Genomic DNA, 26,377 nt, shown 5'->3' with positions numbered 1-26,377 from the left:
GCTATCAAAAAAAAAAAAAAATTAGCTGGATGACTGCCAAATCAAACAGCACCTTCTTCCCATTTTCAATTACGTACGAGTGAGGCAGAGTAACGAGGATATACTGGAAACTTTGACATTTATTTATTGAACATTTTACTGAGAAGGAATTGCTGGCTGGCTAAACCGGAAACTATATTTTTACTATAGAAACAATCCCATAGAAAAGCAAGATCCTGCTGCTCAGCATGAAAGGAATGGCTAGAACCAATAAATTGACCCACCTAAACCAGCAATATTAAGGTTATTTCATTCAATAGAGCATGTATTAAAAATCCAAACCCCCAAAATACATTCTATTTCACAAATCTTTATGCCATGCTGTTTTACACAGCACTGTCTGCTGGGGCCCAGTCAGGCTGGGTTTGAGCTCCCACAAAACCACCCAGAGAAAAGTGTGCAGCAGCTGTAGGGGCAAATGAGAAGATAAACCAAGAAGAAATTCAGAGGATTTTCTCCCCTTTATGGAGTTTCTAGAGACTAAATAACAAAGAGATGAAATGGGGCAGAACTCACTACACTGTGTGGTTTTTTTTATTTTTGGATAGACCAATTGTTTTACCACAGAGGAGAAAAATGCAGGGAGAGTAAATGAAGAGGAAAATAGGGAAGTCAACATTCTTTGAAGCAACAACATATGGTGACCAGGCCTGAGAGATGGAGGTTATAAATCTTCCCTTGATAGAATTACCTAAAGATGAAATTGCAGCTTCAAGGGGCTTGAACTTTTCAGTCTACACTAGGAGCTTGCAAATTAACCTGTTTGGTCACAGCTTTTGCATTATCCTTCATTTCCAAGGCTTCTCTGTTAAGGCTCTGTATATGGAGAATTTTGGTGCCAATACAGATGTGGTCAGTAGAAAGCACAAAAATCTTTGCACAAATCATTTGAAATATGAAGAAAAACACATGAAAATGAAGAATTAGAACAAAATGCTGAATTGTTCAAAGAGCTGCAGTATGGGAAAGGAGAATAGACAGGAGGCATGTTGCTGCATGTTCCTTTGTGAGAATAAACTTATTTAGGGATACCAAAGGATAAAGGAAAAGCTCTTTAATGTTCCATCATGACCCACTGCTGAAAACAGGTCAGGGAGAGGCTCCTGCTGTCCCATGTGGGGTGGGTGCATCAACAGCCATGTCTTGTGACTGCCTGCTTGTCCTTGGAAAAACCATGCTCTGAAGCAGCTGCTTCCCCACTGCAAACCCCAGTGATGGGGCAGCACAGAACCAAGCACCAGGGCTGTGCAGGAAGATGAGAGTTCAGCAACCAGCACAGCCACAGGAAATCCCACCCAATTCCAACACATTTCTGACTTGGGCAGGTAAATAAAGCCTAACTCTGACTACTCCATAGGGTCACCACAGAGCTGACTCTTCCCTAGGTGACCCACCTTGACCCACCTCTGCTGAAAAGGATGTCCTGGGGGATTTTGAGGACCTTGCCTTTGTGTCCTGATTCTGAGTGAGGCAGCTGCTCTGGCCTGGCTGCCCCATGCCCCAAATACCTACAGGATGCATATTCCATCAAATTCAGCATCCCTGGTGGGCAGCAGTCAGAGGTAAAGCTGGACTAAGATTAACAGAAGTGATTTGGAGGGATCCAGATTTGGGTGCTACGTCCAAGCTGTCCTAAAACTGCTTGAGTTTTAGAAAGTGGAGAAGAGCCAACCCATAAAAACCAGGGAGCTTTTAAACATTTTGATTCTGACATTGAGTGGAAATGTCCAAAAATTGTTCTGAGAAATGTGACCAGTGACTGGGAAAAATACAGTAAAAAATCCCCTTCAAAAAGCCATAGACATAAGGAGAGAGGTTATTGTAAAAAACCCACAGCTCTCTCCTTTGCTACTACACTGAGCAAACAAAGAGCTTTGCAAAGCACAGTAATTAAGCACAAACCATCTATTAGAGGAGAGGTAATAACCTGTATTTGCAAAATCTACAAAGATGCTGAATGTTTGCAGCACCTCTAAGAAGGAGTTGTTTTGGAAGATGTGTTACAAAACTAAATGTCAGAGAGGTTATTGAACTGCAATGGTAGATACACATTTCCCTGACCCTAAAATAAATGTATTCAATTTCTCCTTTGTGATCCCATGTAGCTAAATGATTTTAAAAATATTTATATCTGTTCTGACATTACTGGATATTCTTCTGAAATATTTTTATATATAAGGGCAGGGTTAAAAACTAAAGGTAAGTGGATACACAAAAATTATATAAAACACAACACAGAAAACTTCACAGCATTAGCTTTTTCCAATGCTGATAAAAACAGACTTAATAAAATCAGTTTTGAGATGCTCAGTTTTTGTACAGTAGTGAAAAACATCCTAGACTTGGAATGAAATGTATTTGAAGGCAGAAGATTAACAGAAGAGGAAGAATTGAAGTCCTGTCACCAAAAATTGTTACTGAAATTACATTTATCAAAATAAGGCCTCCTTACAAGCACTAAAATTATTACACACAGATATCTATGTTGCACTGTGTAGTTGCTGCAATGTGATTAATTTTAATGGAAACATTCTTATGAAAGGAAACTGCTCTTTGTGCTAACCTACCCAGCTCTGTAGAATATTCCCATTTGGAGAAGTGCCAAGCACAGCCCAGCTCCTCAGCTTATGCTGAGCTGTTTATTGATTCCAGTGGAACTGCACCAATTTAACCAGGTCAAGGAGCTGACCTCTCTATTCACAAAATATCTCCAGATAAGCTTTTGTGCAAAATTTAATCTACCAATATCTGTCCCTGATGTTATAAAGCAAAATGCAACAAATGTATTAGGGACCATCCTGATAAATCATTTTGTCCAACAGGATTTTGCTCTTCAGTGTCCTTGTGCAGCACGAGGAGAGGACATGGCTTATGGGATTGCCAGGTGGGAAAACAGGCATGATTTGGGACAGTCAGACCCTTCTTTGGGTTTCTGATGCCACTGTTGTTTGTATAAATGCAGCTAAGCCATGCTTTGACTGATCCACCAAAAATAAAAGCCTCACTGCTACTTTTTCAGCTGTTAATGGACTGAAATAACATGAATGGACATGCAGTTCCATCCTCATTATTAACTCTGCATTCACTGGGGGCAAGACAAGAGCTGTGTTATTTTTTTACTGCATAAATAATGCTTTATTCCTTCTTATGTTTAACATTCCTCAATATGAAGGAAGGAAAGTAGGACAAATGTAACTGAGATGAAAGTGTGACCTTCCTGCAGGATCAGAGCCTTGCCAAATTCCCTGTTTTGTCTGTAAAATTACATGGGCTAACTTCATACACAGCAGCTTCTATGCACATCCCCCACACATTTCCAAAGGCAAATGAATCCTCAACACACCTAAATAATATCTGGAGTTGGACAGAGGGTGGAGAGAAAGCGATGCTGGATCTTGTCTGGCTGTGCAGAAGGGACAAACTTTTCCCCCTGGCTTTAGGTGTGTGCAAGGTGGCAGAATCAAGGTGTAAGACATATTAAAACTGAAAAAAAATGACATAAAATCAGGTGCTGCATACCTGGATAGATGCAAAATCCCCAGAAGCACAAGCTCCAAGAATAGCAGCACCCACCAAAACAGATTCCACTTCTTTGGACAGCACAACAGGTTTGCCTGCAGAGGGAAGAGCCAGGCCTCTGTTAGAGAACACAGCAGCACCAGCAGCTCCACAAATAATTAAAACAAAAAAAGGAATCAAAACCCATTATTCAAAACCCCATTCAGAGCTACATCCTGCTGTAGATTAATGTAAATCTCTCTGCTCTGTGGTTCTAGGCTCCAAGGAAAGTGCAGCATTTGAATAAAATCATTTTAGCAAAATATTAATTCAGAACCTAAAGCACACAAAAACCAACCCTCCAGATCTTTGACACTGGCTATTTATCTCATTCAAAGGGCTTGGTATAAACCTGTTACCCACACCCTCCAAACCCACGTGCCTATTAAAAGTTGACCTGGAGGGGAAAACAAGGCGGTCTCCTTTTTGTCTCTTTTGCAACAAACAAAAAAAGACTGTTTGTGTTTGGTTTTGAACATACAGCCAACAAGCCAGTCTGGTTTTGCTGGAAGACATGAAAATATGAGTAGTAAAATTTCTCAAGCTATGTATGAAACAATAAGAGAAATTTTGTCTTCCAATTTGTGCAAGATACTGGAAAACAAAATTAAGACACTGGAAAAACAAGCAAACAATATATATTCTGAAGTAGAATTAAATATTAGTGTTTCATCACCCATGGGTACTACTAAGAACACACTTTCCCTTGGTTTATGCAGAATTTTCTGAGACCTGTTTCACTAGTGTAAAGAAAAGCAGGAAAAGGCTAAAAAAAAACCAAATAAAAATTAGCCTGCTTTCTTAATTCCCCGGAAAAATCTAAACCAAGAGCACAAATCTAGATACTCTTCTAGCTGCACTTCAGATGCTTCTACTCACTAAGCTGAAAAATTTAATATTCCTGCAGTATTTGGCACGTGTCTGCATTTCCAGTACTGAGATAATGTCATTCAGTGAATGATGATGCAAACACAGGGGTGGGAGCAGGGATTCCTGCTCAGAACAGTCTCCACCATATTATACCCTAAAAAATGCTGCTCCTGAGAGCCAGCTGTAAGATTAGACGGAGCTGAAATGTGGGTGAAATCCTAAAATCAGCCACAAACAACTTCCATAGAGAAAAAAGGCAAAATGCCCACTTTGAAAAATGAGAAATAAAATTATTGATATAAAAAAGCAAATTCACCTCACACCAGGCTTTCAATTAATTGATGCAAAGCTTGCTCTGTCACCTGAGCATTCCTGCAGCTCAGCTGAAGCTCAGCTCAGGACTTGGGTCAGCTTGGAACAGCAAATCTCAAGCTCAGAGCTCTGTGGCTCTTTGCCAGGCGTCAGTGAGCAATTTTCAGCGTGCTCGAAAATTTACTGCCCATTTCCCGCACGGTCAGAATGAATACGGAATTCTTACCAGGCAAACAAAAAGATCAAGATACTTTTTAAGTGGCCTGTGGAATTATCTATTGGATGTCTGCATGGCTGAGTCATGGGCATTTGTGCTAACAATAATATATTCAGATTTTTTTCTTTTCAGGAAAGAATGGGGGATTGATCCTGGAATGTTAGTTATTTTATCTGATAGGCTCTAATGAGTTCAACATAACCAAGAGCATTTCAGTCAGATGAACTCTGACATCCCTTGTCAGTCACTGATTTTACAAATGCGGGAGAACTCCAGACTGCAAAAAGGCCTTTTGTCCTGAATTGTACTTGGCCATTAGTTACAGTCAAAGAACTTGTGATTACATTTTAATCAGAATACCTTTTCACAGATCTTTTCTTTTACACATCACCACCCAGCAGCCCAACTCTACATGTAGCTGAAATTCACCTGAAGTATGTGAGTTTTTGAAGGAAAGGCACGGATTTAACATCATTTTTCACAAAGCATCACTTTGACTACAATATATTTAGTGAATTTTAAGGTCAAGAGGCATTATGTTTTTTGCTTGTCCATCAGGCTTATAAAGTGTGGTTTGATGTTTGATGTCAGATCTCCAGACCAAATGCCCCAAATTTGGGCCTTAAACTTCATTTATGACAGTTTAACTGATCTTAATTTGAAATAAACCCAAAACACACATCACTCAATGTTTCTCTGAAGTCCTTTACACTAAATTTTGTTATTTTTTCCACATTTTTTGAAGTACATTCAACTGACTCGCAGGTGTGCAGAGATGGCCAACACACACAGGCTGAAGGGAGACCAAAAACACCACGGAGTGAAACACCATGGAGTGAAACACCATGGAGTGAAACACCATGGAGTGTTGTAGTGAAACACACAACCAGGGCCTCCCACCCACCAGGTGGAAGGTGGGTGGAAGGCCCTGGGTGAATTTTGTAGAATTCCACCAGGAATTCTACAAAACCAAGGGCAACACCTTGCAGGAGCAAGGAATCAGATGTTTCCCCCTAAACCACGTCAGTGACACAGGCATGGAAGCAATTCAGGAAAGAATTGTTCTCTAGGATGGATGCAATGCCAGCATGAGCAGGAAGTGTCACAAGTCAAATAGGGTGAAGCCAACAGAAGGAACATTTCATTGCACACTTTTTTGGCCATGCAGCAAAATACAGCTCTATATAAAGTCTTCATTTTTCCAAAGACAAAGTACTTATACACCTAAACAAAAAGTATTTGCACTCCTTTCCATGCCCTTCCCCAGGCTCACCAGTAATGTCAGCATGCATCTGCACAAAGAGAGGGTTCTTGCTCAGCCCACCACACAGGAACAGCGTGGTGATCTCATGTCCTGCAGCCTGCATCGCCTCCAAAATGTGTCTTGTTCCTAACTTCAAAAAGGGGGCAAAAAACAGAACCAGGTGAGCACAGGAGAGCAGCCAGGAACAGAAGCACACCTGCATGGCAAAGGCATCCCCACCAGAACCTTCTCTTTAGTTTGTGCAACAGCATCTGAAAATCCAGCTCAATAAAGAGGTTTCAATTCTGAAGCCAAATAGCAAAGCAGAACAAAAAGAGAACAGCAAATAAAAAACTGTTTTCTGTCTTTTCAGCAAAAAGGAAAACCTGAAGAACTTTGCATTGGCTTAACTATTTCTCTTGGCCTTTGCCCTATGCAAAATAAAGTGTTCCACTTCATGGCTGGATTAATTGAAATATCTCAAATGCAGGCATATTTTAAACTTTTCATTTACAGTCTCCATTGAGAAACTCAAATCAGAACGGCAGAAGCAAATGCTTGCCATTTTCAAAAAAAAAAAAATTTTTCTTTTTGTTCGCTTTGCTTCCCTCCTCACTGAAGTCAACCTTCTTCCTATTTCCCTCTTGCAAGAATATTTTCCATTTCTTTGACAAACTATTTGACCAAAAATAATTCCCAGCTCTTTATAATGTCTTGGAAGTTAAATTGGAAGCTCGTATTTGACAAAATGTCAAATTCAAGGCAAAATGTTGCCCAGGGTGACTCTTGGTAGGCAGATTCCCCACAATCTGGTCAGAGTTTTCACAAACTGTTACTTAAGTTTTCTTTAGACCATGCTGCAGTTCATTAAGAGGGCGGCAGCTGTAACAAACCCCTCTTCAAACAAAAACTACTGAAAATGGAACTTGCAGGGCTCCACCAGGCTGGAGATGTCCACAGTGAATGCCCAGCACTATTCTGGACAAGCCTTCAAATGTATTTTGATTTTTAGACAAGCAGTTCAGAGGAACCTGAGCAGCCCCAGCTGACTAAATCCATTGCTTCCCTATTGACACAGAGGGCTGATCTCCAAATTGCACTGTCATGATTTTAATTATGGAAATATCAACTGCTCCAAAAGGAGCCTGCCTGCTCAGAACGGGCTGGACAGCCACAATTACATCTCTGATCATGTTCTCATCTGGCCAACTGTTGCATTGCATTTTGCAGTGAATAGTTAAAAGGAGATTCTCTTTCACTGCTTCTGAAATTCAAATTTATTAACAACTTCTCTCACAACATACACACGTCAAAGACCCTGAGAAAGAACATGCTGTGAAAATTATTTTGTGTTTACCTGCCTGGAAAATTGTATTCACACAGCAATTTAAATTAAAGCCAGACTTATTTCACTGGGGGGGGGGGGGGGGGGAACTAATTTAATCCTGGGTTGGAGAAAATGCAAATTGAGGGGCTTCAAATGCAAATTTTATATAAAAAGGAAAAAGCATCTCCTGCTGAAAAGAAAGCTAGAGATTAACATTCTGTGGGCAGGCCTACACTTTGTACAAGATTTTTACATAGGTTTAAAGTTTATCTTGCACTCATTGAAGACAGCTAATGGTACAAGATTACTACAACTGTTTCCTTCAATAAAAGTGAAGCTAAAATTGGGAGTGAAAATTTGATTTCCTAGAAATCCTATTAGCAATTAGTAAATATATAGAGTCAAAACCAATGTTCTCTGTCTACTTTTTAGTTACTGTTTCAATAATGTTTTGGGGGAAAAATAATTTCCCTTAACTTATAGTGAAAAGAAAACTACAATATGTCCTTTTTATATTAAATCAGCTCAATCAGCTCTCCAAAAGGTATGCAGCTGCTGAGTTTACTGCTCAAGACAGTATTTGTGTTTTACAATCAAGTTTGAGCTGTATCATATAATGAGATAATAGGTGACTTTCCCAGGATTTCCAGCAGAGAAGGTTTCCACTTCGTTAGCACGAGATAATCACAGGGCACCTGTTCCAGACTGGGAAGTTCCTTTCAGGGGCAGGATCAGTCCCTGGCATTGTTGAACCTCTCCTCCACTTTCTTCTTTCAATGGTGGGATTATACTGAAGCATCAGGTATAACCCAGCTACATTCATCTGCAAAAGGCTCCCAACTCCCAACAATGAATCCCAGGCTGGGGTTAAGTTCTTATTTGCTGAAGAGGGAGGGTTAAAACACAAGATGAACAATTCCCAACAAATTTACAGCAGCCGCCCACCCTCTCCATCCCAGATGGCTGACCCGGCCTAGAAAAGTTGTTGTTTAACCAGGAGAGGAGTTTGGAAGTTTTCCAACTGAACAGAGGTTTGTCAGGAAAACTCCCCAATTCATCAGACTGTTCATGTTTTGCAAAAACACCTCAACTTCAACAAACTTTAAAAAAATAAAAATAAAAAATGGACAGAAAGGATGTTAAAAGAATGTGGATTTCAGTCACCAGAGGGCTGAGGACAGCACGTCCCACTGGAAACACCCTGGGCCAGGGTTTCCAAACCACTTCTGTGAGCCAGGGTTTCACCTCAAAACAGAACTTCTCGTGAACTGGAAATCCTGGGTTCAACAGAAAATCAGGGCAGAACAAAAAGAGTTCCGAGAAATTCCACATCCCTGGTGCTGGCAAACAGCAGGGACATTTCCCAGCCTCCCTGCCCTGCCCTGCCCAGCCAGGGCCACAGGCTGGGACTGCTCCCCTCGGGGCAGGGACACAGGGGAGGATGTGCCCTGCTGGGTCTGAGGCACAGCCCTGGCACAGAGCTCTGCCTCACCCAGCAGGCAGGGAGGGCACATCCACAGATTTGGGAACAATCTGAAGCTGAGGCTTTTCAGGGAGGGCACATCCAGAGATTTGGGAACAATCTGAAGCTGAGGCTTTTCAGGGAGGGCACATCCACAGATTTGGGAACAATCTGAAGCTGAGGCTTTTCAGGGAGGGCACATCCAGAGATTTGGGAACAATCTGAAGCTGAGGCTTTTCAGGGAGGGCACATCCAGAGATTTGGGAACAATCTGAAGCTGAGGCTTTTCAGGGCAGCACAGAGCCCTTTGTACAATTGCCAGAGCTTTTCTCCCCTCTCTCAGCCTCCCTCAGGACAGCTGGGATGTGAACACTGCTCCTTGTGCTGTCAGCCTCCTCCCTCACATCTGCACCAGAGGCAAAAGCTCCATGTACAGAATTGCCATAAGGACAAGATTTTTTAGGGGAACACCTTCCCCCGAAGTCTGCTGATTATTCTCCAGTTGGGAGTGGTCACCACTGTGGGTGAACAGTATCTTGCTCCTTTAAAGAGCCCATTAAGTGAATTCATGTATTATTAGAAGTCTGGTTAGCAGAAGGGAATGATCAGTCTGCACAGAACAATTCATTTCTTCTTTTATGCACTAAAAATGTCTTACAGCAATGGCTTGGATCGTGGCCAGGTAGATAAGGGCAAGTTCATCCAGACCCCGAGACAATGTTAGTCCAACAACCTGTGCAAAGATCAAAAGGAAGATGTAAAAATCCAGCCAAAGTAAAACTCCATTGTTCTCTATGGCTTCTTGTTGTAACAAGTTTTAAGTGCTAATTCCAAGCCATGCTCCTGTGAGCTGTACACATAATGTAATGTTAAACATGTTATTCCTGATCTGGGGAAGAGCCACATAAATTATCCTTGCCCTTGTGAAGAAATAAAGAACAAACAGCATATTGTATGGGATTAGAGATAGATTAACTCTGACAGTTTTATGTTATGACTCAGATATTGCTCGTGAATGTTTTTAATGTAATAATATGAAAATGCTATTACATAAAAATAACTTTTTAAAAGCATTTCTCCCCCTCCCTCCCAAGCACCCTAACACTGAAACACAATTAATAATTAAATACTATATCTTAAACTCCTTTACTCTGACATAAATCAATACTGCACTGTAGTTACTCTGGATTAATATCAGGCAAGACCTGCATGCAGACAGAATTGTGACAGAAAAAATGGGTTGCTATTACCAGTATTTGCATACAACCATCATAGCAAGGAAATTCTGATTTTGCTGCAGCATGTAATTCTTTCATAAAATAATGGAGGTATTATTAGGACCCAAAAATATATAGGCCTTTTTTTTTTTTTTTAATGTTTCCTTTATTTGTGGCTTAAAACATGCAGCAGTGCTTATGCCTTTCCTATCTCAGCCTTAAATACAACAGATTTTGGTGCTGGTGAGCAGCTTGAGAGGCTCACTTCAAAGACAATTTGCCATTTTGAAGGAGATTTTTGCATTAATCACCAGGTATTTTGATATCACCAAATTATACTCTTATGACACCCTTCTGTTACAGTTTTGCACAGCCCTAGCTTGTGAGTGAGCTGATCTACCATTGTAAATTCAAGGAAGAGAAACACCCAAACTCTGAAAGTTGGGCTGAAAGGCTGTTTAAATCAACCACATATGGTGAGAATATTTCATTCCTTTCCCAGACAGGTTTACCCAAAGTTCTCTTGAAATTCATTGCAATGAATTGTAAGATTTGTTATCTCACCTGTGAGATAACAGCAGCAAGAGCTGTGCAATGTGATTCCTAGGAAAGGTACCTGCACACACAGAACATTCCTCAAATTTTTAGAAAATTAATGTGGCTGTAGTGATACTTCAAGTACAATAATCTCTGGTTTTCTACTGAAACATCAGCAATGCAGCAAGAAACCCAAATCCTTTGGGATAGTGTAAATAGCTAAGGAGGAGTACTCTCAAAATTGAAGAAAAGCTCCTTCCAAACTGCTTTTTTTTTCCTTTTTACCCTGTATTGACCTTTTTGCAAAGACAGGCTGTTTCTTACCATGCCCTTTAGTGTCAGATCTGTTAAGGGAGATCTGTTACCATGGAAATCTGGCCAAACATGTAAATCAACAGTGAGGAAACCCACAGGCAAAGATTTCTTAATCAGATCCAGGTGACTGTTCAAGTATGTATATATACTGTGAGCACTGCAAGAAAAACAAGTTGGAAAAAGAGGGGGGAGGTTATTCCTCAAACATAAAACATTTGTACCACCACCAAATGCAGAAACCTCACTAAAGAACAGCAAAACCCCACTGCCTGCCAAGGCCATGGCACTGCAAGGATATCTCTGTGCACGTGGGCTCAACAGGCCATCAGAATTCCTTAATTTCCTGGGATGAAGGGAGATAATATGACCTTGAGCTTGTCCACTGACTCCTAAGAGTCCCCAGAGCTGTTTGAGATTTGGGGGCTGCTGCTGCTCCTCTCCCACAGCTGAGGGAGGAGTAAGGAGGATTCCAGACAGAAATGAAAACCAAATTCCTTTGCAAATGTTTAAAAATTTCTCTGATTAATCAATAGCACTGGATGTACAGCTTTCCTTTTTTAAACCATAATTATTTCAGTGTGTGTTATGATTAAAATGCAGCACTAAGGGTGGAGGAGAGAAAGTGAGTGGCTGCTATTTTAGGGAGGAGCCCAACATGGGCCTAAATATGATTGTTTCTAAGTTCAGATGCTACACCCAACTCCACAATATCCAACAGACTTTTTTCCTGGACTTAAGACTAATGGTGAATTCTTCAGTGCCTTGGCTTGCAATGACTCTAGTGACATTCCATTTAAAAAATGTTGCAATTACACTCAGAATATTTTTTTCAAACACTCATCCTATCACAAACAAACCCATAGATATTTTCCAACTCCTTGGAAACCTCCAAGAGGGGCATTTAATTCTAGACATGTGGGTCAATAATAGCATCTAACCCTAATTACAATTGATTAGTCATTGTCTCATCCACTGCAGACCCAAACAGTGATATTCATTTAGCCTCTACATGTATATTCAATCATGCACTAATGAGATCCCTAAGGGAATTTGGCATATGCTTTACTAGTTTGACTTCTGACCCACTAGCAGCTGTATATTTATACTTTTCATTCAACCATTCAGCTGCATGTTTTTTCAATTATACCTTACCATGTGTACATTATCAAAGGATATCATTCAAAATGAAGTACACTTGGAAGACATTAAAATTACTAATTTACATCATTATTCACGTCCTTTAAATGTGCTTTATGTGTCTTCCTGGACCCGAATTATGATAATTTGGAGGTCACCATCATTTCTTTCCTGTTCTTGTAAAAGTGGCCCTGTTTTCTCCATCCCTAAAGCAGTACATGCTAAGGATAAAGTAGTTTTAATTCCAGTCTCAATCACGGCTTGACTGTTGGGAAGGATAAAAAAGGAAAGCTTCACTCAACCACCAGACATCCCAGCCTCCTCTCCTCTCCTCTCCTCTCCTCTCCTCTCCTCTCCTCTCCTCTCCTCTCCTCTCCTCTCCTCTCCTCTCCTCTCCTCTCCTCTCCTCTCCTCTCCTCTCCTCTCCTCTCCTCTCCTCTCCTCTCCTCTCCTCTCCTCTCCTCTCCTCTCCTCTCCTCTCCTCTCCTCTCCTCTCCTCTCCTCTCCTCTCCTCTCCTCTCCTCTCCTCTCCTCTCCTCTCCTCTCCTCTCCTCTCCTCTCCTCTCCTCTCCTCTCCTCTCCTCTCCTCTCCTCTCCATTGCTCTCACAAGGATTAGCCATTTGTGCAGCTCTGTCAGAACACAAGGACTTGAACCAAAGGAGGCTGAAGTTGAGCCAAATATGCTTAAAATCCACATAACCTTGGAATTACACTTTTCCCCACACCTTTTCACATTTTATTTTTTTCCTAAATATAGATAAGGGTTCAAGGCACTACATTTGGACTGAGTGACCAGCAAAATCCCTCAAACACCTGCCAGAGCCTGTTTTACCACCTTTGTGTTTAACACAGTGTAACACCATCACCTCCTGGAGCTTTTTCTACTCAGTTCTCTGTGAAAGTATCAGTGGCAGCTGCCTCTGACCTGCAGAGCTGAGCACGAGCTGCTGCCATGTAAAAGGAACTGTGCTGAAAGTGGAGAATAAGAAATCAATGCAAGGCTGCCCAGAGCTGTGCTCATACGTGGGACACAACTTCAGAAAGCAACCAGGGGTTGGTATTTAATCTGAAAGATGCCAGCAGATATCTTTCAGGGGAAAAAAAAATCCTATTTTTTTTAATTTCTAAATTAAAAAAAAAAAGGTTCTAAACCATCTAGAGACACAGAGAACTGCCAAGTATGATTCTTATGTTCTGCCAGAAAGATGCCAGAATTGCTGGTGGATGTTGTGTGTGTAACTTCAATGCTTTCTTTTCAGGAGACATCTCTTTAGATGAGGAAATGGCACTGAGATCTATAGGAAAAGGAATTCTGCCCTAAACCAGCACTTCACCAAGTGCCAAAGGACACAAACTTTGCTGCCAGTTAGACACTTTCCTTCTCTATCAGATTAGAAATGGCCATTCTAGAAACCAGAATTATTTAAACTTTAAAGCCAAAAGGATCATATTATTTTCTTTTAATTTCCTACTCTAATATACCTGTACAGGATTTAACAGAGTAGTGATGACTAAATGTCAGACCTACATAATATGGAGCATGAGAAGCAAAAGTGATAACATCACAGCAATTTCTGCAACTCACTGAACAGCCCAAAAAACCCCAAGTTTTGGTGCACACAGATTGTGCCCATCAGATAGACCAAATGCTACATTTAAATTGTCCAGAAAATCCTCGTGTAATTCAATCCTCTCCACTTCCAGTAAAAGAAGGGTAAGAAAGAGCCCAGGAATAGGACTGGGAGGGTTGCACAAGCCTGGCCTTCAGCAGCAGTGGTCAGAGCTTGTCTGAGCCTCTCACAAATCTCTGCAGTGGTGCTAAAACAGCTGGAAATCTGCTCTGGTGGGGCAAAGGAGAGTTTGCACAGGGAAACTCCCCACATCAGCTGCTCAGCAGGGACCTGCCATTCCAAACCCGCCTCTCAGCAGCCTCAGGAGAAAGGGAGGACAGGTTTGGGGAGGCAGAAGGAGGTGAGAGCAGCCAAGAGGCATGGATTTGTGACCTCTGATTCTTTTTCTTTAATGATCCAGACATGCATGTGCTTAACTCTTCATTGCACCCAGCATGGGAAGTAAAGGCAATATGGAATTCCACACCAAAGTATGGAATCCTCATTTAGTTTCCCCTCCATGGCTATCTGCAATGGCTGAACTGATTCAAATTCCTACAGCCACACAGAGAATATCCTTAAACATAATAAACCAAATTCTCTGATCTGTTCTGCTGAGAATTCCAGTGAAATAATTTATCATCACCAATAATCCTCCAAAACAAGGTACCATGCTTGAAGGGAGCCTACAAGAAAGATGAAGAGAGACAATCGCAAGGGCCAGGAGTGACAGGACACAGGGAATGGTTTCACAGTGGCAGAGGGCAGGGATGGATGGGATGTTGGGAAGGAATTTTTCCCTGTGAGTGCGGGCAGGCCCTGGCACAGGGTGCCCAGAGAAGCTGTGGCTGCCCCTGGATCCCTGGAAGTGTCCAAGGCCGGGCTGGACAGGGCTTGGAGCAACCTGGGACAGAGGGAGATGTCCCTGCCATGGCAGGGGGTGGAACTGGGTGGGCCTAATGTCCCTCCCAACTCACACCCTTCTGTGGTTCTGGGATTATTTTTATTCTGTGTATATGACTTAATGTAGGTAAACACATAATCCAGAGTTTTGGCCAACAGCAGCTGCTACTTGTATCCAGGATAAGGCTGAAGTTTGGGGAATCATGGAAAAATAGAAAGGAAAAAAAAAAGGAAAAAACAAGTTCAAATTTCAAAGTTCCTGATTTTTGTTCATTCAAATGAAATTCTTTAAATTTAATAAATATTTGAGAAGGACAGGGAGACAGAAGATGAGAGAATTAATATGAGACTTGTTTAGTAAATTTATAGCAATACCAATGTTTCATTAGGAGAGTGATACCTGGAAACCATTAGAAAAATACCACTGAGCAAATTAACTTAGTAAAATATTATCACTCTTTTAATAAAATATCACAACTCTTACTATCAGTGCTATTCTCCACCATGTTACTAACTGCAGGAGACTCAAATCCAAAGTTATGACACCAGACCCTTGGATAATATGGAGTTCTACTGCCAATATTCTGTGTTTAGTGTCCTGTTCACATCACAATCTCAATTTCTGCACTGTGGCATTGTTTGTGGTCAGTCAGTTCAGTATCAGACCCAGCAGACACAAGTAGGATACTCCATAGGCATTTTTCCAGCACAAAAAAAAAAGGTTTATCCTGGCATTACAGACTAAACTGTTTGTCTTATGCTCATACTTCAAATGGGGGCACTGGAAAAATGGCCTGGAAGCCAGAATTTTGAAAAAGACCCAGTTCAATCTTTATTCCAAACATACACAGATGCATTTATTTCCTGATTTCCTTTTCCAAAGAACAACAAAGAGAATTCTAGGAAGCATGAATCTGTTTCATATTGAATGAAGTCCAATGTATTTCTGGGAATCCTGGTCAAGTTCTTAACAAACAAGTAAGGCAGTGGGCCCTGCAAGGCAAGGAAGGGTCATCCAGAGAAACCAGGTAGAGCTTTATCTCCCCAGGGAGGACTGAAAATATCTCTGTATCAGCACGTGCTTAATCCATCCATCAGGACTGGCCCTGCCTCAAAGACCAGAGGGAGAAACTGAAGGGAAAATGCCAAGTTTGCTGGGCTTTTTCTTTAATCTAAGGAGGAAAAAGACATTTAAAAGAATCACATTTTCATCCAACGTGCCCAACTGTTCAGCTAAGACCTCTCTGGGAGTGATGTGAACCATCTCAGAATGAATCCAAGCCAAAAAAGCTTGAGGAAGTCCAGGCCTGACAGAAGTGTCTGAACTGTCTTCATCTGCTTCTAAAGCAGAACAAGCTCAAATTCCACATCACAGACAGCCTCTTGTTCAAGGAATCCTAGAGGTACCTCCAAGTCACTCCTCCATTTAAAGCTTTGTCTGAAAATTCATCCTGTGTTTCTCTGTTCTATTTGTGGGGCAAGCTGGAGTTTCTCATACAGTGGCTACATCTTCCTTTAGATGACTGTTTCAAAAATACTGAATAATATATTCCTAATTAAGCTACATCCCATCCTTGGAGCTTAGTTATTTCACCTACAAATTAAGACATATTGCTAGCCCAAGGCACGGACGTCTGCTGAACGGGGCTGGTGCTATAGAATCAAGAAATACCTTGGGCTGGATAGAAAAGCAAAAAGTTAACAAGATTACTTAGATATGCCAAAGGTATCTGATATGCCAAAGGTATCTGAGGGGAGTTTCAATCTTACATTTATGAGCAATCATTTGGGAAATCTTTGTAAATAGTTCCAGCCTGCTATCAGACTGTTAATTCCCCTGAGTGAGAGTGAGGACACTGCTGGGAATACAGTGTGCATCAGTCTGTGAGGCAGGTATGTGATAAAGGAATAAAACAGTGACCTGGCTTCAGCCTTGGCCTCCAATTCTGGGAAGGCGACGTGGCCTCGCACCACATGATCAATCTGAAAAAGAGAAAAGCAACATTTTGAGGATGATTACATCTTGAAAATTCAATCCTGGAAAAGGGAAGCTCTAAAAAAGACAAGAGAGCTTCTAAATTACTCATGAAGTGTTAAATCCTAATCCTAGCAAAGCCAATGGCAAAACTCCCACTGAAATTCAGGATTTGGCATTTAAACAGTAAGAAAAACAACCAACCTTGCACCAAACCCAGGCCAAATGCTAAGCATGCAGCTCCTCAGTCAGGAGATTAAGGTGAAAGAATGACTCTTTTCCTGTCCAACACCCCCTCATGTCCTCTAGCCTGTCCCATTCTGCATGGATATCCTCATTGGAATTCTACCAGAAGCATCTTCTTGGCCCAAATCCCTGCATCATCTTTCTCTTTCACACTGTTATGATAAAACACAAGGTGTGCTGTCATCCTGATAGATGCCTCATGCATTCATTGCAGGAAACAAAATGTATACCCTGAGAAGCAATTATTGCTATAAAAGAAGATCAATATAAGCTCTGTCTTTGGCTGAATTTATAAATCAGCTTGTCCTTTCCCTCCAGAGTGGTTACCATTACTCACAAAACAAAGTATCAGGTAGAATAATATGGGCTCTTAAGGCAATAATTCAGCACGTTTTGTGGTCTCTTGGTAATATCCCATCAGAGGTGACAGTAAAAGCTAAGGAGGCAAAACTACAGCTACTCAAGAGCACTGAGTATATTTGGCAGTACTTATTGACAGCAAATCACACTGGTATTTAATCTTAACAGCATGAGTCTAGTCTTGAACCACATAATGAAGCATACACATGTGAACACAGCAAAGAAAATAATGCATGTCTGTTCTCCCTGAGATCAGCATCAGAGGCCAAACATGTGCATGCACCAGAAACACAGCTCAGGCCTGAATTCTGCAATCCTGCAGAACACAGGGGCAGCTCAGAAATTCAGAAATAAAACCATAAATAAACATCATATGTAGGTGTCTGCTCTGAAAACACTGTTACACAGAACTGCTACAGGAGTTACAAAGTTTGCCCTTAATTCAAGCCATGGCCACATGAGGGATGCATTTAGAAACACTTTTCTGTTATTTTTATTTCACATTTTGCAATGATGTCATGCCATCCTTTGTTTTGCAATATATTTCTTCTTATAAATTTTGAAAATGTAGTGTAAAACCCCATTGAATATACAAATAAACAAGAATTTGCAGAATAAGGGACTTCTTAATTCTTCATTTGGACTCTATCTAAAACAAGTTTCAAAATCCAAGTAATTTCTTTTGCAGCAGTATCACCCAAAAATTTGAGCTTTTTAAAGGGATCGACTTTACTTTTAAGAAGTTTGATCAGACTGTTCAAATTTTATGGAAATAATTCACCTTGGGGTGTTGATCAAGCAATGGAAAGAATCCCTAAACATGTTCCTTTTTTTGGTTTGTTTTCAGAAAACTTTAGGTGTGAGAAAGCAGGATCTTTGAAACGACAGAGATAATAAATGTAGTGTACCCTGCACAGTGCACATGGCTGTGTCTCCTCCCATGGCTGCCTGTGTCTTCTGTTCACACCACCTCAAGGAAACCACAGGGGATATTCCACGAGTGTTTTAATGAGACATTTTCCCTAATATTCCTAACAGTACTTCAAGCTGACTTTTGTTATGGGTCCTAACAAGACTGTTCATTTTTCCCAGTAATTTTTTTAATGATTCAGGAACACCTTGTTCTCTGGTACAAGAAAGGAAAGGATTTTTAAAATCATCTTTTTCAAATGCCTTAACTCTCATTGTACATTTAAAGTGTGGAACCACTGTGAGCCAGCCAAGAACAACTACTGACTGCCTGTATCCTGTCTGGAACTTAGATAAGTGTATTTACCTGTTCAGAATTAAGCACACAGAAACTTCCTTCTCAAAAGTGTTCTTGCAAAGCAGCACACAAGATTTGCTATTTTCCTTGAAAAATGGTAGTGTTATCAGCATTCATTTATTATTTTATATGGATATTATTTAATTTTATGTCTGGTTGTAGCAGTTATTTGTAAAATGGGACACTTTTTGGTCCTAGCCCAATCTTTACCTGAAAAATTTAAAGCACACGTATCCCACTTGCTGCAAAAGCAATTATTAAAAATTATTATTAATTATTAATTTAAAAGTTTTTAGCCACAAGGCTAAGGATGGGCTGGAGGTGGGGTGGGAAGTCAGGCTGCCGGAGGAGGAATGACTCTGCCACTGCAGCTGTGACACAGAGGAACGTCAGGAGAGAGCACAGGAGGAATCCCAGTCACAGCTCAGCCTGGGGTGTGTCTGGGCTTCCTGATCCAGGAGGATTTCTGCTTCTCATTCAGTGACTGTTCCATATGGAATGTTTAAATGCAGCAATGCCCCAGTGCATTTCCTGGCCATGTACTCCCACCTCCAGGCTTGTAAAGAGATGGGTGGTGCTGAGTCAGGAGTGATCACAGCTGCAGTTTGTGACAGAACAAACCCACCTGCACTGGGGCTTTGCAGGGACACCCACAGGCCTGGGGCTCTCTCCTGCAGCCTCTCCAGAGGCCCCTGCAGCTCAGCCCTGAGGGCAGCCAGGGCAACCTAAGGCTGGGCAAGGTGACACTGATGCCTCAGGTTTTGGCTTTTATATTTTTCACATTCTGTGCTGCTTTAGTGTGTAACTCTAGACTTCATATTAGGGAATGGTGAGCTCTCTTCACAGAACAGAGACAAAACAATTCCTGCTCTAGCTGGGGACCAAGGACAAATAATCCAAATCTCAGGCCCAAGAGCATAAACACTGTGGACTGAAGACAGAAAAAATAAGAAGGATGGAACTTCAAAGGCTAAAACTGTAATTGGACAATTAACTCCAATATGCAAATGGACCAAAACTTATAAAAATGTACCCCATGACTGGCCATCCATTTTGTGACCATTTTGGTTCATCTTGGGTGTAGCCCAGGCTGGGCTCTTGTGCTGCCCAAGGTGGATCCATTGAGGCCCTTTAATAAATCCCTGCTTTAGTCTTTAATTCTGTCTAGTCTCTGTTCTAGGGCAGCCTTCACAAGGCATCAGCACAAGGAGATCCAGAAACCCCAGGGTTAAGCAGTCACCAAGGACTTGCTGACACTTTTGGACTCAAGCCTAAATACTGAAGTGTACATGCAGACTTTCTTTAAATTTGATATGTTTTACTTCTGACTGCCTTCCTGTAAATACAAAGATTCATTTTTTAGTGAACCCTGCTTAGCTTTAATTTTTATTGGTAAATTAAATTAACCTAGTACTTTCAGATTCTCTGTATTCAGGGAAACAACTGAGGTGATGGAATAATATGTTACCATGTTACTGTTCTGCCCCTATATCTTTCATTTATGTCCATCAATGAACACAACTGATCTATATAATACAATATGTATCATTTTCTTCACCTCACACTCTGTGTCAGCCTCCTGCTAAAGCAAAGAATGAAGCCAATTTGCCTGTAAGATAATTACAATAATCATTACCATCACCATAAAAGGAAGACATGCCCTGTACATAATCCCCTATCTCTATGCAAATTAGAATTACATAACAGACATAACACTCATCTAATTGTTAATTGCCTTCAGCAGCCTGGTACATCCCATGATCTTATGGAGGTGTTTCAGGTCTGAATTGCCAGTCTCCAAACACTCACCAGTTTTCCTGTAGCACTCTGGCCTCCCTCATTCAACCACAGTCCAGGTACCATGGCAGAGAAATATGGTCCCCAAACACCAGGCACAAAAATGGGGGTTTCACTCACCTGGAAAAAACAACAGAAAGCTCTAGTGAATCCAAGTACTTGTCAAAGTAGGAACTTCACAATTAAAGCTTGGCAGCCATCAGAGTCCAATACTGAGACAATTCCTGCTTCTCCACTGGAATTACCAACAGAAGTGGAGATATACAGGTAAATTTACTCCAAAAAAGCATGGAAAAATGTTTTCCCCCATTTACATAATTTTTAGATGACAAGACACAGCCCACAACCCACCCATCCCCACTGACAGAACAGCTGGGCATGGCCAAACAGAAAGTAAGAAATTTCAGGAATAGGAGATGCATTTTACAGAGAGAGGGAAACTACCTCATTTCTCCAGAAAAAGGCCTTACTTAGAGTGACTAGTGAGATACAATACTCTGCTTGACTGGATGAGCAAACACAGGCACTGTAATCAGCCACAGGAGTTTCCAGAGCACCCATCCTGTAAATTTGGAGAGCCCAGAATGATGAGGGAATCCTGCTGGCAGAGGACAGTGGTGTCCCTTGAGAGCTGCCATCAGCTCCATGCTGGCAGTGGAAGCCCAAGCTCCACCTGGGCCCTCACAACAGTGCCAGGAGAGCTGCGCTCCTCAGGTGCACACCTGGGCTGGGATCTGCTTGGCTTCAGCAGCAAACATGCCTGGCTAAACACCAGATTCTGCCCCTCACTTAGGCTTAGTTTTACACAAACCACTCCTAGCTGTGAGGGCAGATCAGGCAGGTATCAGAGCAGTGCTCCACCACCCACACACCAATATCCCCAGCACAGTGACAGCCTGGCCCCTGCACTCCCTGCTTTTGTGGTTAGACCACTCAGGATGTGGGAGACACTGGTTCATTTCCTTTCTCTCCTTCAGAAGATGCAAATTACCAGTTTATAAGGGTGGAGGGCATTTTTCTTCCTCTTGCAAAGTGGTTTCACTTTCAATAGACCAGACAGACTTTCTAGACTTCCCTCCTGGTTCAGCAGATCACTGTGCAGTCTAGCAAGCAAGGCCAGCACACACCAGAAATGGGATGGTGGGACTTGGGTCCCAGGACTTGCTCCAAAGACTAATTGCGAATTCCCCCCTGGTTGAACATGGAATTCTTGCAGCAGGGACTGGAGGACACAAGCCATCCATTACCTGCCAGGCTTCTCTTGGAAGCAGGATCCATGTTTTCTCTTCCACACTCAAGTGAGACACAGCTGTGAGTTCACTGGGAAAAGAGAACAGCAGTGCAGTCCTACACCATCCCATGATTTATGCTGCACTTCCCACTGATGATGGCTAAATCTGCAACTGTTGTTTTCTAGAAGGTGGGAACTACTAGCAGAGAAGGATACAAGAGAATTAGTTCCCTAACAAAATCAGTCTGTGTGTTTCCAATGCTGAAGAGCAAAAAGAGAGGTCCTAGTCAATGGGACAATGGGGTGTTTTGCATTTAGACTTTCCTCTTCAATAGCAAAATTCTAGACCCATTGAAGGATGCTCAAGGTTTGCTGTTGAATTCAATAAAGCCTGGACTTCACATCAAAACAGTTTTGAGAATAATTAAAAATTCAGGCCTGCTCCTGTCAAACTATGCACATTCTCTCTATATTTAAACAGGCTGAACTTTAAAGGCAGTTTTTACAAGCCAGTAGGGAATATGCTCCAAGATGCAGTTTACTGGCATTTGTGCATCACACATGTTTAGTAAATACAGCAGCAGGGAGGTTTCTGCACAAACAATAGTCTGCTCAAGCCATAAACTTACAGTACAGCTGATTCTTGTCAGGAAGTTAAGTAGGAAAACAAAACAACAAAAATTTGTTTTTCAAAATACATCACCACTGTGTCAAGAAATGCTGATTTCTCTCAGGAAGGCATCTAACAAATCTGGGAATCCTGCTTGGTTCTCCCTTATCAGCTCTGATGCCCTGACTTACTTTCCCTACAGATGTGTGTGTACACATGTGTCTGTGTGTCTGTGCAAGATTCTGGCTGACTAAACACATTAAAGAGCAAGAATAGCTGCACTGAATTTACAAAGGCATTTATGACTCCAAGTGGACGAAGCTACGTCAAAAACATTGCAAAGACATTTGGTTTTGTTTTGTTTTCTCTTAAAACTACAAATTAATACAGCTTTGAGTTTTCAGCACCTCGATGGGGCAAGCCTTCTTTTACGATTTCAATAACAAAACGAAGCACAAGAAAAAGCAAATCCTAAAACAAGCTGATTTTTAGACCAATTCCACTTCACTGACCTTACTGAGAACACAGCATGTGGTCAAAGTTCCCAATCAGTATCTGCTCTGAGCTGGTGATGGAAGCATGGGGAGAACCCAAACATCCCAACTCATTCCCATCCCACAGCCATGGACACAGCACAGTGTCCCAGGAAGTCACAAGGTACATTTAGGGCAGAAGGGGCCTGGGGTTTTGAAGGCTTATCTCAAAATATTTGTGATACAGAGAACTTTGCAGGCTTCTGCAGTCTCCCGAAGGAAAAATCTGGTTATGGCAAAGGGATCAAGCTTAAGATCCAACTGCTGTGTCACCTGAAAAAAACAAGTAGCCAAAGCACATTAAAGGCATCAAGATGCTTTATGAAATCAGGGGAAAGTCTCAACATCCAGAAGGACAATAGAGTTTATAAAATAAAATACAAACCCCACACCTTTTTCCTGTCATTAGTCTACCATTTACCGAATTCTCCTGTGAAAATGTTTAGATTCATTAAAAGACCAAATTCTCCCTGCAGCCAGTACTTCTGGCTTTGTGTTTTGGACACTCACAGGAATTTAGGACAGGATATTTCCATGCTGGCTCTTCTCACATTACACTAAGACCTTGCTATCCTCTTACCACCAAAGTACCATTTGTACACATTCCAGCAAACTTTCAACACATGAACAGAGCAAACAAGGGCGTTGGGAATTGCCACACTGATGAATAAAGCCAGCAGGGCACTTGGTTATCAGTTTTGTTGCTGTGGGAACTTTTAACTGGAATAAAGAACACTGGCTTGTCATGCTGGGCTTTACTGATGATAGGGCATAATCAGATTTCCCATTTCCCCCTTTCACTTTAGGACTTCAATTCACATTTGCAGACTCTAGGCTTTGATGCACACAAAAAGCAAGAAAACTGGGAAAAACAAATTCCCCAAAACAGACACACAATCTTTGAGAAGCAACAGGATGAGCATCCTCCTGTAGCTATATCCATCAGAAACAGCAAATGGTTTCCATTTCCCCTCCTTGAAATATTTGGACGGTGATTAAATCTTTCAAGCCACGCAGCAGCTGGCATTTGTATTTTCATAATAAAAGGTCCTAATTCTGTTTGAGTATACATCCCACTCAATCCCACTAAAACACATGACTAGACAGAGGCATAAGGTTGGAGAAACAGTGCAAAGTTTGCTGCAGAACCCAGAAGAAAAGAAAAGCACAATTTTCCAGATTCAGGGCTATTTTGGTTACAATAACACCATGTCTCTTTTACAGCTCTCAATTGCCTTCAGACATTCTTATGGTGATATAGGAGGATCAATGTCATTATTTTTTTTTTTCCTTTAATGAGCTTAAGAAAATCCTTAATCTTTTTAGTAGAAAAACAACATGTGTTTCAGATTTATGGGCAATTGATTTTTATTTTTAAAGCAAATAAGAGATGTCATCCTTCTCTGGAAGTTAAAATACAAATTCAAAGGGAGCCTAAGATTTTCTGCCTTTCATTGAACTGAAATTCCTCCTGTGACACACTCCCACTGTGAGACATAGTAACACTTATTATCTTTTATATAGAGTGAAACTGAAACACAGGATATCCTCTGCTAGAGGTGAGAGTGATCTCTGCACAATTAATGCAGCAGGAATTTGAAGACAGAAGACGAGAGGAATCTGAACCTGTTCAGACTTTGAGTCATAAGCTGCATCTATAAATATTTCAGCTGAACGTGTTCACACAGGGACTGTTGCCCTCATGGGTGACGATGCCAGCTCAGACACGGATTACACCCAGACAGGCAATTCCACCTCACACTTACTCTGTCTGGGGATGGGGACAATCCTTCTGTGCAAGGAAATGTCACCTTTCTCTGCCTCCCCACCACACACATTCCTGCTTGCTCAGCCCCATCACTTTGGATGAAACGAGCACTAAGCAGTTCCAAGATTCCTGCTCATTTGACAGAAAAAAAAAAATAAAAAGAAGCAAAAAAAGAGTTCCACACCTTCTGAAAGGGAGAAGAAGGGAAATAAAAGTTCTCTCTGGGCGGGTTTAACCTCAGTGTGTGCTTTATAAAAGATCATACTAATATGTAAGATATGTAAACATTATAGAGCAATCAGAAACAAATGAAAGGATGAATTCAGTTTAACAATATTCAGCTGTGGTGCAACTGCCAGAAGGCACTTTTTGTTATGAATAGATCATTTGGATGAGTTACAGGCCAGACTTGAACCCTGGCGTGCGCTGGGAAAATCAGTGTCAAACTACCTAAGATCAGAAGGTATCAGCAGCACATCTGGCAGCCCACAGAAATGAAAAATGTTTTTAAAATATAAAAGGCTATATAGAACTAAGGTAAATTAAGAAAGGACCTACTTAAATGGCATTATTATGAGATCTGTAACGTATTTCATTTAGATTAGTCCTTCCCACTTGCCTCTCCCTTTAAAACAAAGGCAGGCAAAAAAATCCATTTCTGTTATAAAAGTCTACCTGGAAAAAAAAGCAGGAGAGGCTAATTCACAGCTCATGTGAGTGAATCAGAGGAGTCAGTGCCTTTATCCCAAGTTCAGCTCTCAGAACTGTCCCTGGCTTCAAGGACAGGACAGAACAGAGACCTTCACAGCCAAGCCTCACCTGGGCACCCAGCCATGCCATCAAAGGAGCAAGTGGCACTGTGAGATTTGTTTCACTTAGCTCTGTTTTCCTGGACCAGCCATGATGAACAGGCACATGCTTGTGTTTCCTCCTCAGCTTTATGTAAATGTTAGGGCAATCAGAGACAAGATAAAATAAAACACACCATGCTGGAGAGAGCAGTTTTGTGAAGTATGAATTTCAGCAATTTTCTCCCCTAGTTGACACCATCTGTTGGTGTAGGCTTACACAAACTCCTTCAATAAAACTGACAGAGAATTTGACTATTACCTGAAAAGCAAATCTTTATATTAACAAGGTATATTGCTATATCCTTCTGCCATTTTAATTTCTGCTTTTTAATATTGAGCTTCTGATATGTGGCAGCATTCTGCTATCACTATCAGCATCTCTATTTACCTCCAACATGCCATAGAGAGAGGAAATTATTTCTGTGGAACTACTCTTGACTAACACTCACTTCCATGAAAGCAAGTTTAATCCTTTATTCTACTTTCAGAGTAAGTCACATAAGAGCCAAAACTTTTTAAGGTAATTATTTGCTAAGGAGTAGCTAGGTCAGAAAATTTGTTTGAAAATCACCTCACTTATCAGGTTCTATAGCCAGAAATTCAGAATAACAGCTGCTTTTGTTAGGCTAAGACAGGTATGAAGAAAAGATCTAAGATATTAATGGAGAGAGCAGAGAAAGAAAAAAGGAAAAGCACCATATCAGTCACCAACTAATAAATGCTCTTTACAGTTCTGGACTTTGATCACTGACAAGTCAAATACTTTCATTAACTTTTTTGCTGACTTTTAACTTTCAAAGTTTCTGACTGGCTGTGGATTGAGAATACTGACAGCCATTCAATTCAGAGGCTTTACATGGATGCATAAAATCCTGCATTAAGAAAACTGTATCATTTTGCTTCTGCTGACAGATGGGTCTTATAGAGCTACTCGACCCCAACTCTCTGACAAAGAATGAAAGAGATTCATAAAAAAAAGGAAAGAACTCAA

The 26,377-nt window shown here is 41.2% G+C and overlaps 1 protein-coding gene across 3 annotated transcripts in view; it reads right to left on the bottom strand.

Moving 5' to 3' along the window:
* Positions 1 to 26,377, bottom strand: part of FGGY (FGGY carbohydrate kinase domain containing) — a 129,348-nt gene that overhangs the window by 23,623 nt on the left and 79,348 nt on the right. For all 3 annotated transcript variants that reach the window (XM_058808555.1, XM_058808554.1, XM_058808552.1), the window contains 6 exons: positions 20,406 to 20,513; positions 16,670 to 16,731; positions 11,107 to 11,254; positions 9,687 to 9,761; positions 6,270 to 6,390; positions 3,559 to 3,653 (listed from right to left, as the gene is read on the bottom strand). In XM_058808555.1, the coding sequence (XP_058664538.1) occupies positions 3,559 to 3,653; positions 6,270 to 6,390; positions 9,687 to 9,761; positions 11,107 to 11,254; positions 16,670 to 16,731; positions 20,406 to 20,513 (609 nt within the window). The remainder of the gene's footprint in view (positions 1 to 3,558; positions 3,654 to 6,269; positions 6,391 to 9,686; positions 9,762 to 11,106; positions 11,255 to 16,669; positions 16,732 to 20,405; positions 20,514 to 26,377) is intronic.

Source organism: Ammospiza caudacuta, chromosome 7, assembly GCF_027887145.1.
Source record: "Ammospiza caudacuta isolate bAmmCau1 chromosome 7, bAmmCau1.pri, whole genome shotgun sequence".
NCBI classification, from domain to species: domain Eukaryota; kingdom Metazoa; phylum Chordata; class Aves; order Passeriformes; family Passerellidae; genus Ammospiza; species Ammospiza caudacuta.
This window is presented reverse-complemented; position numbering and strand designations above follow the sequence as displayed.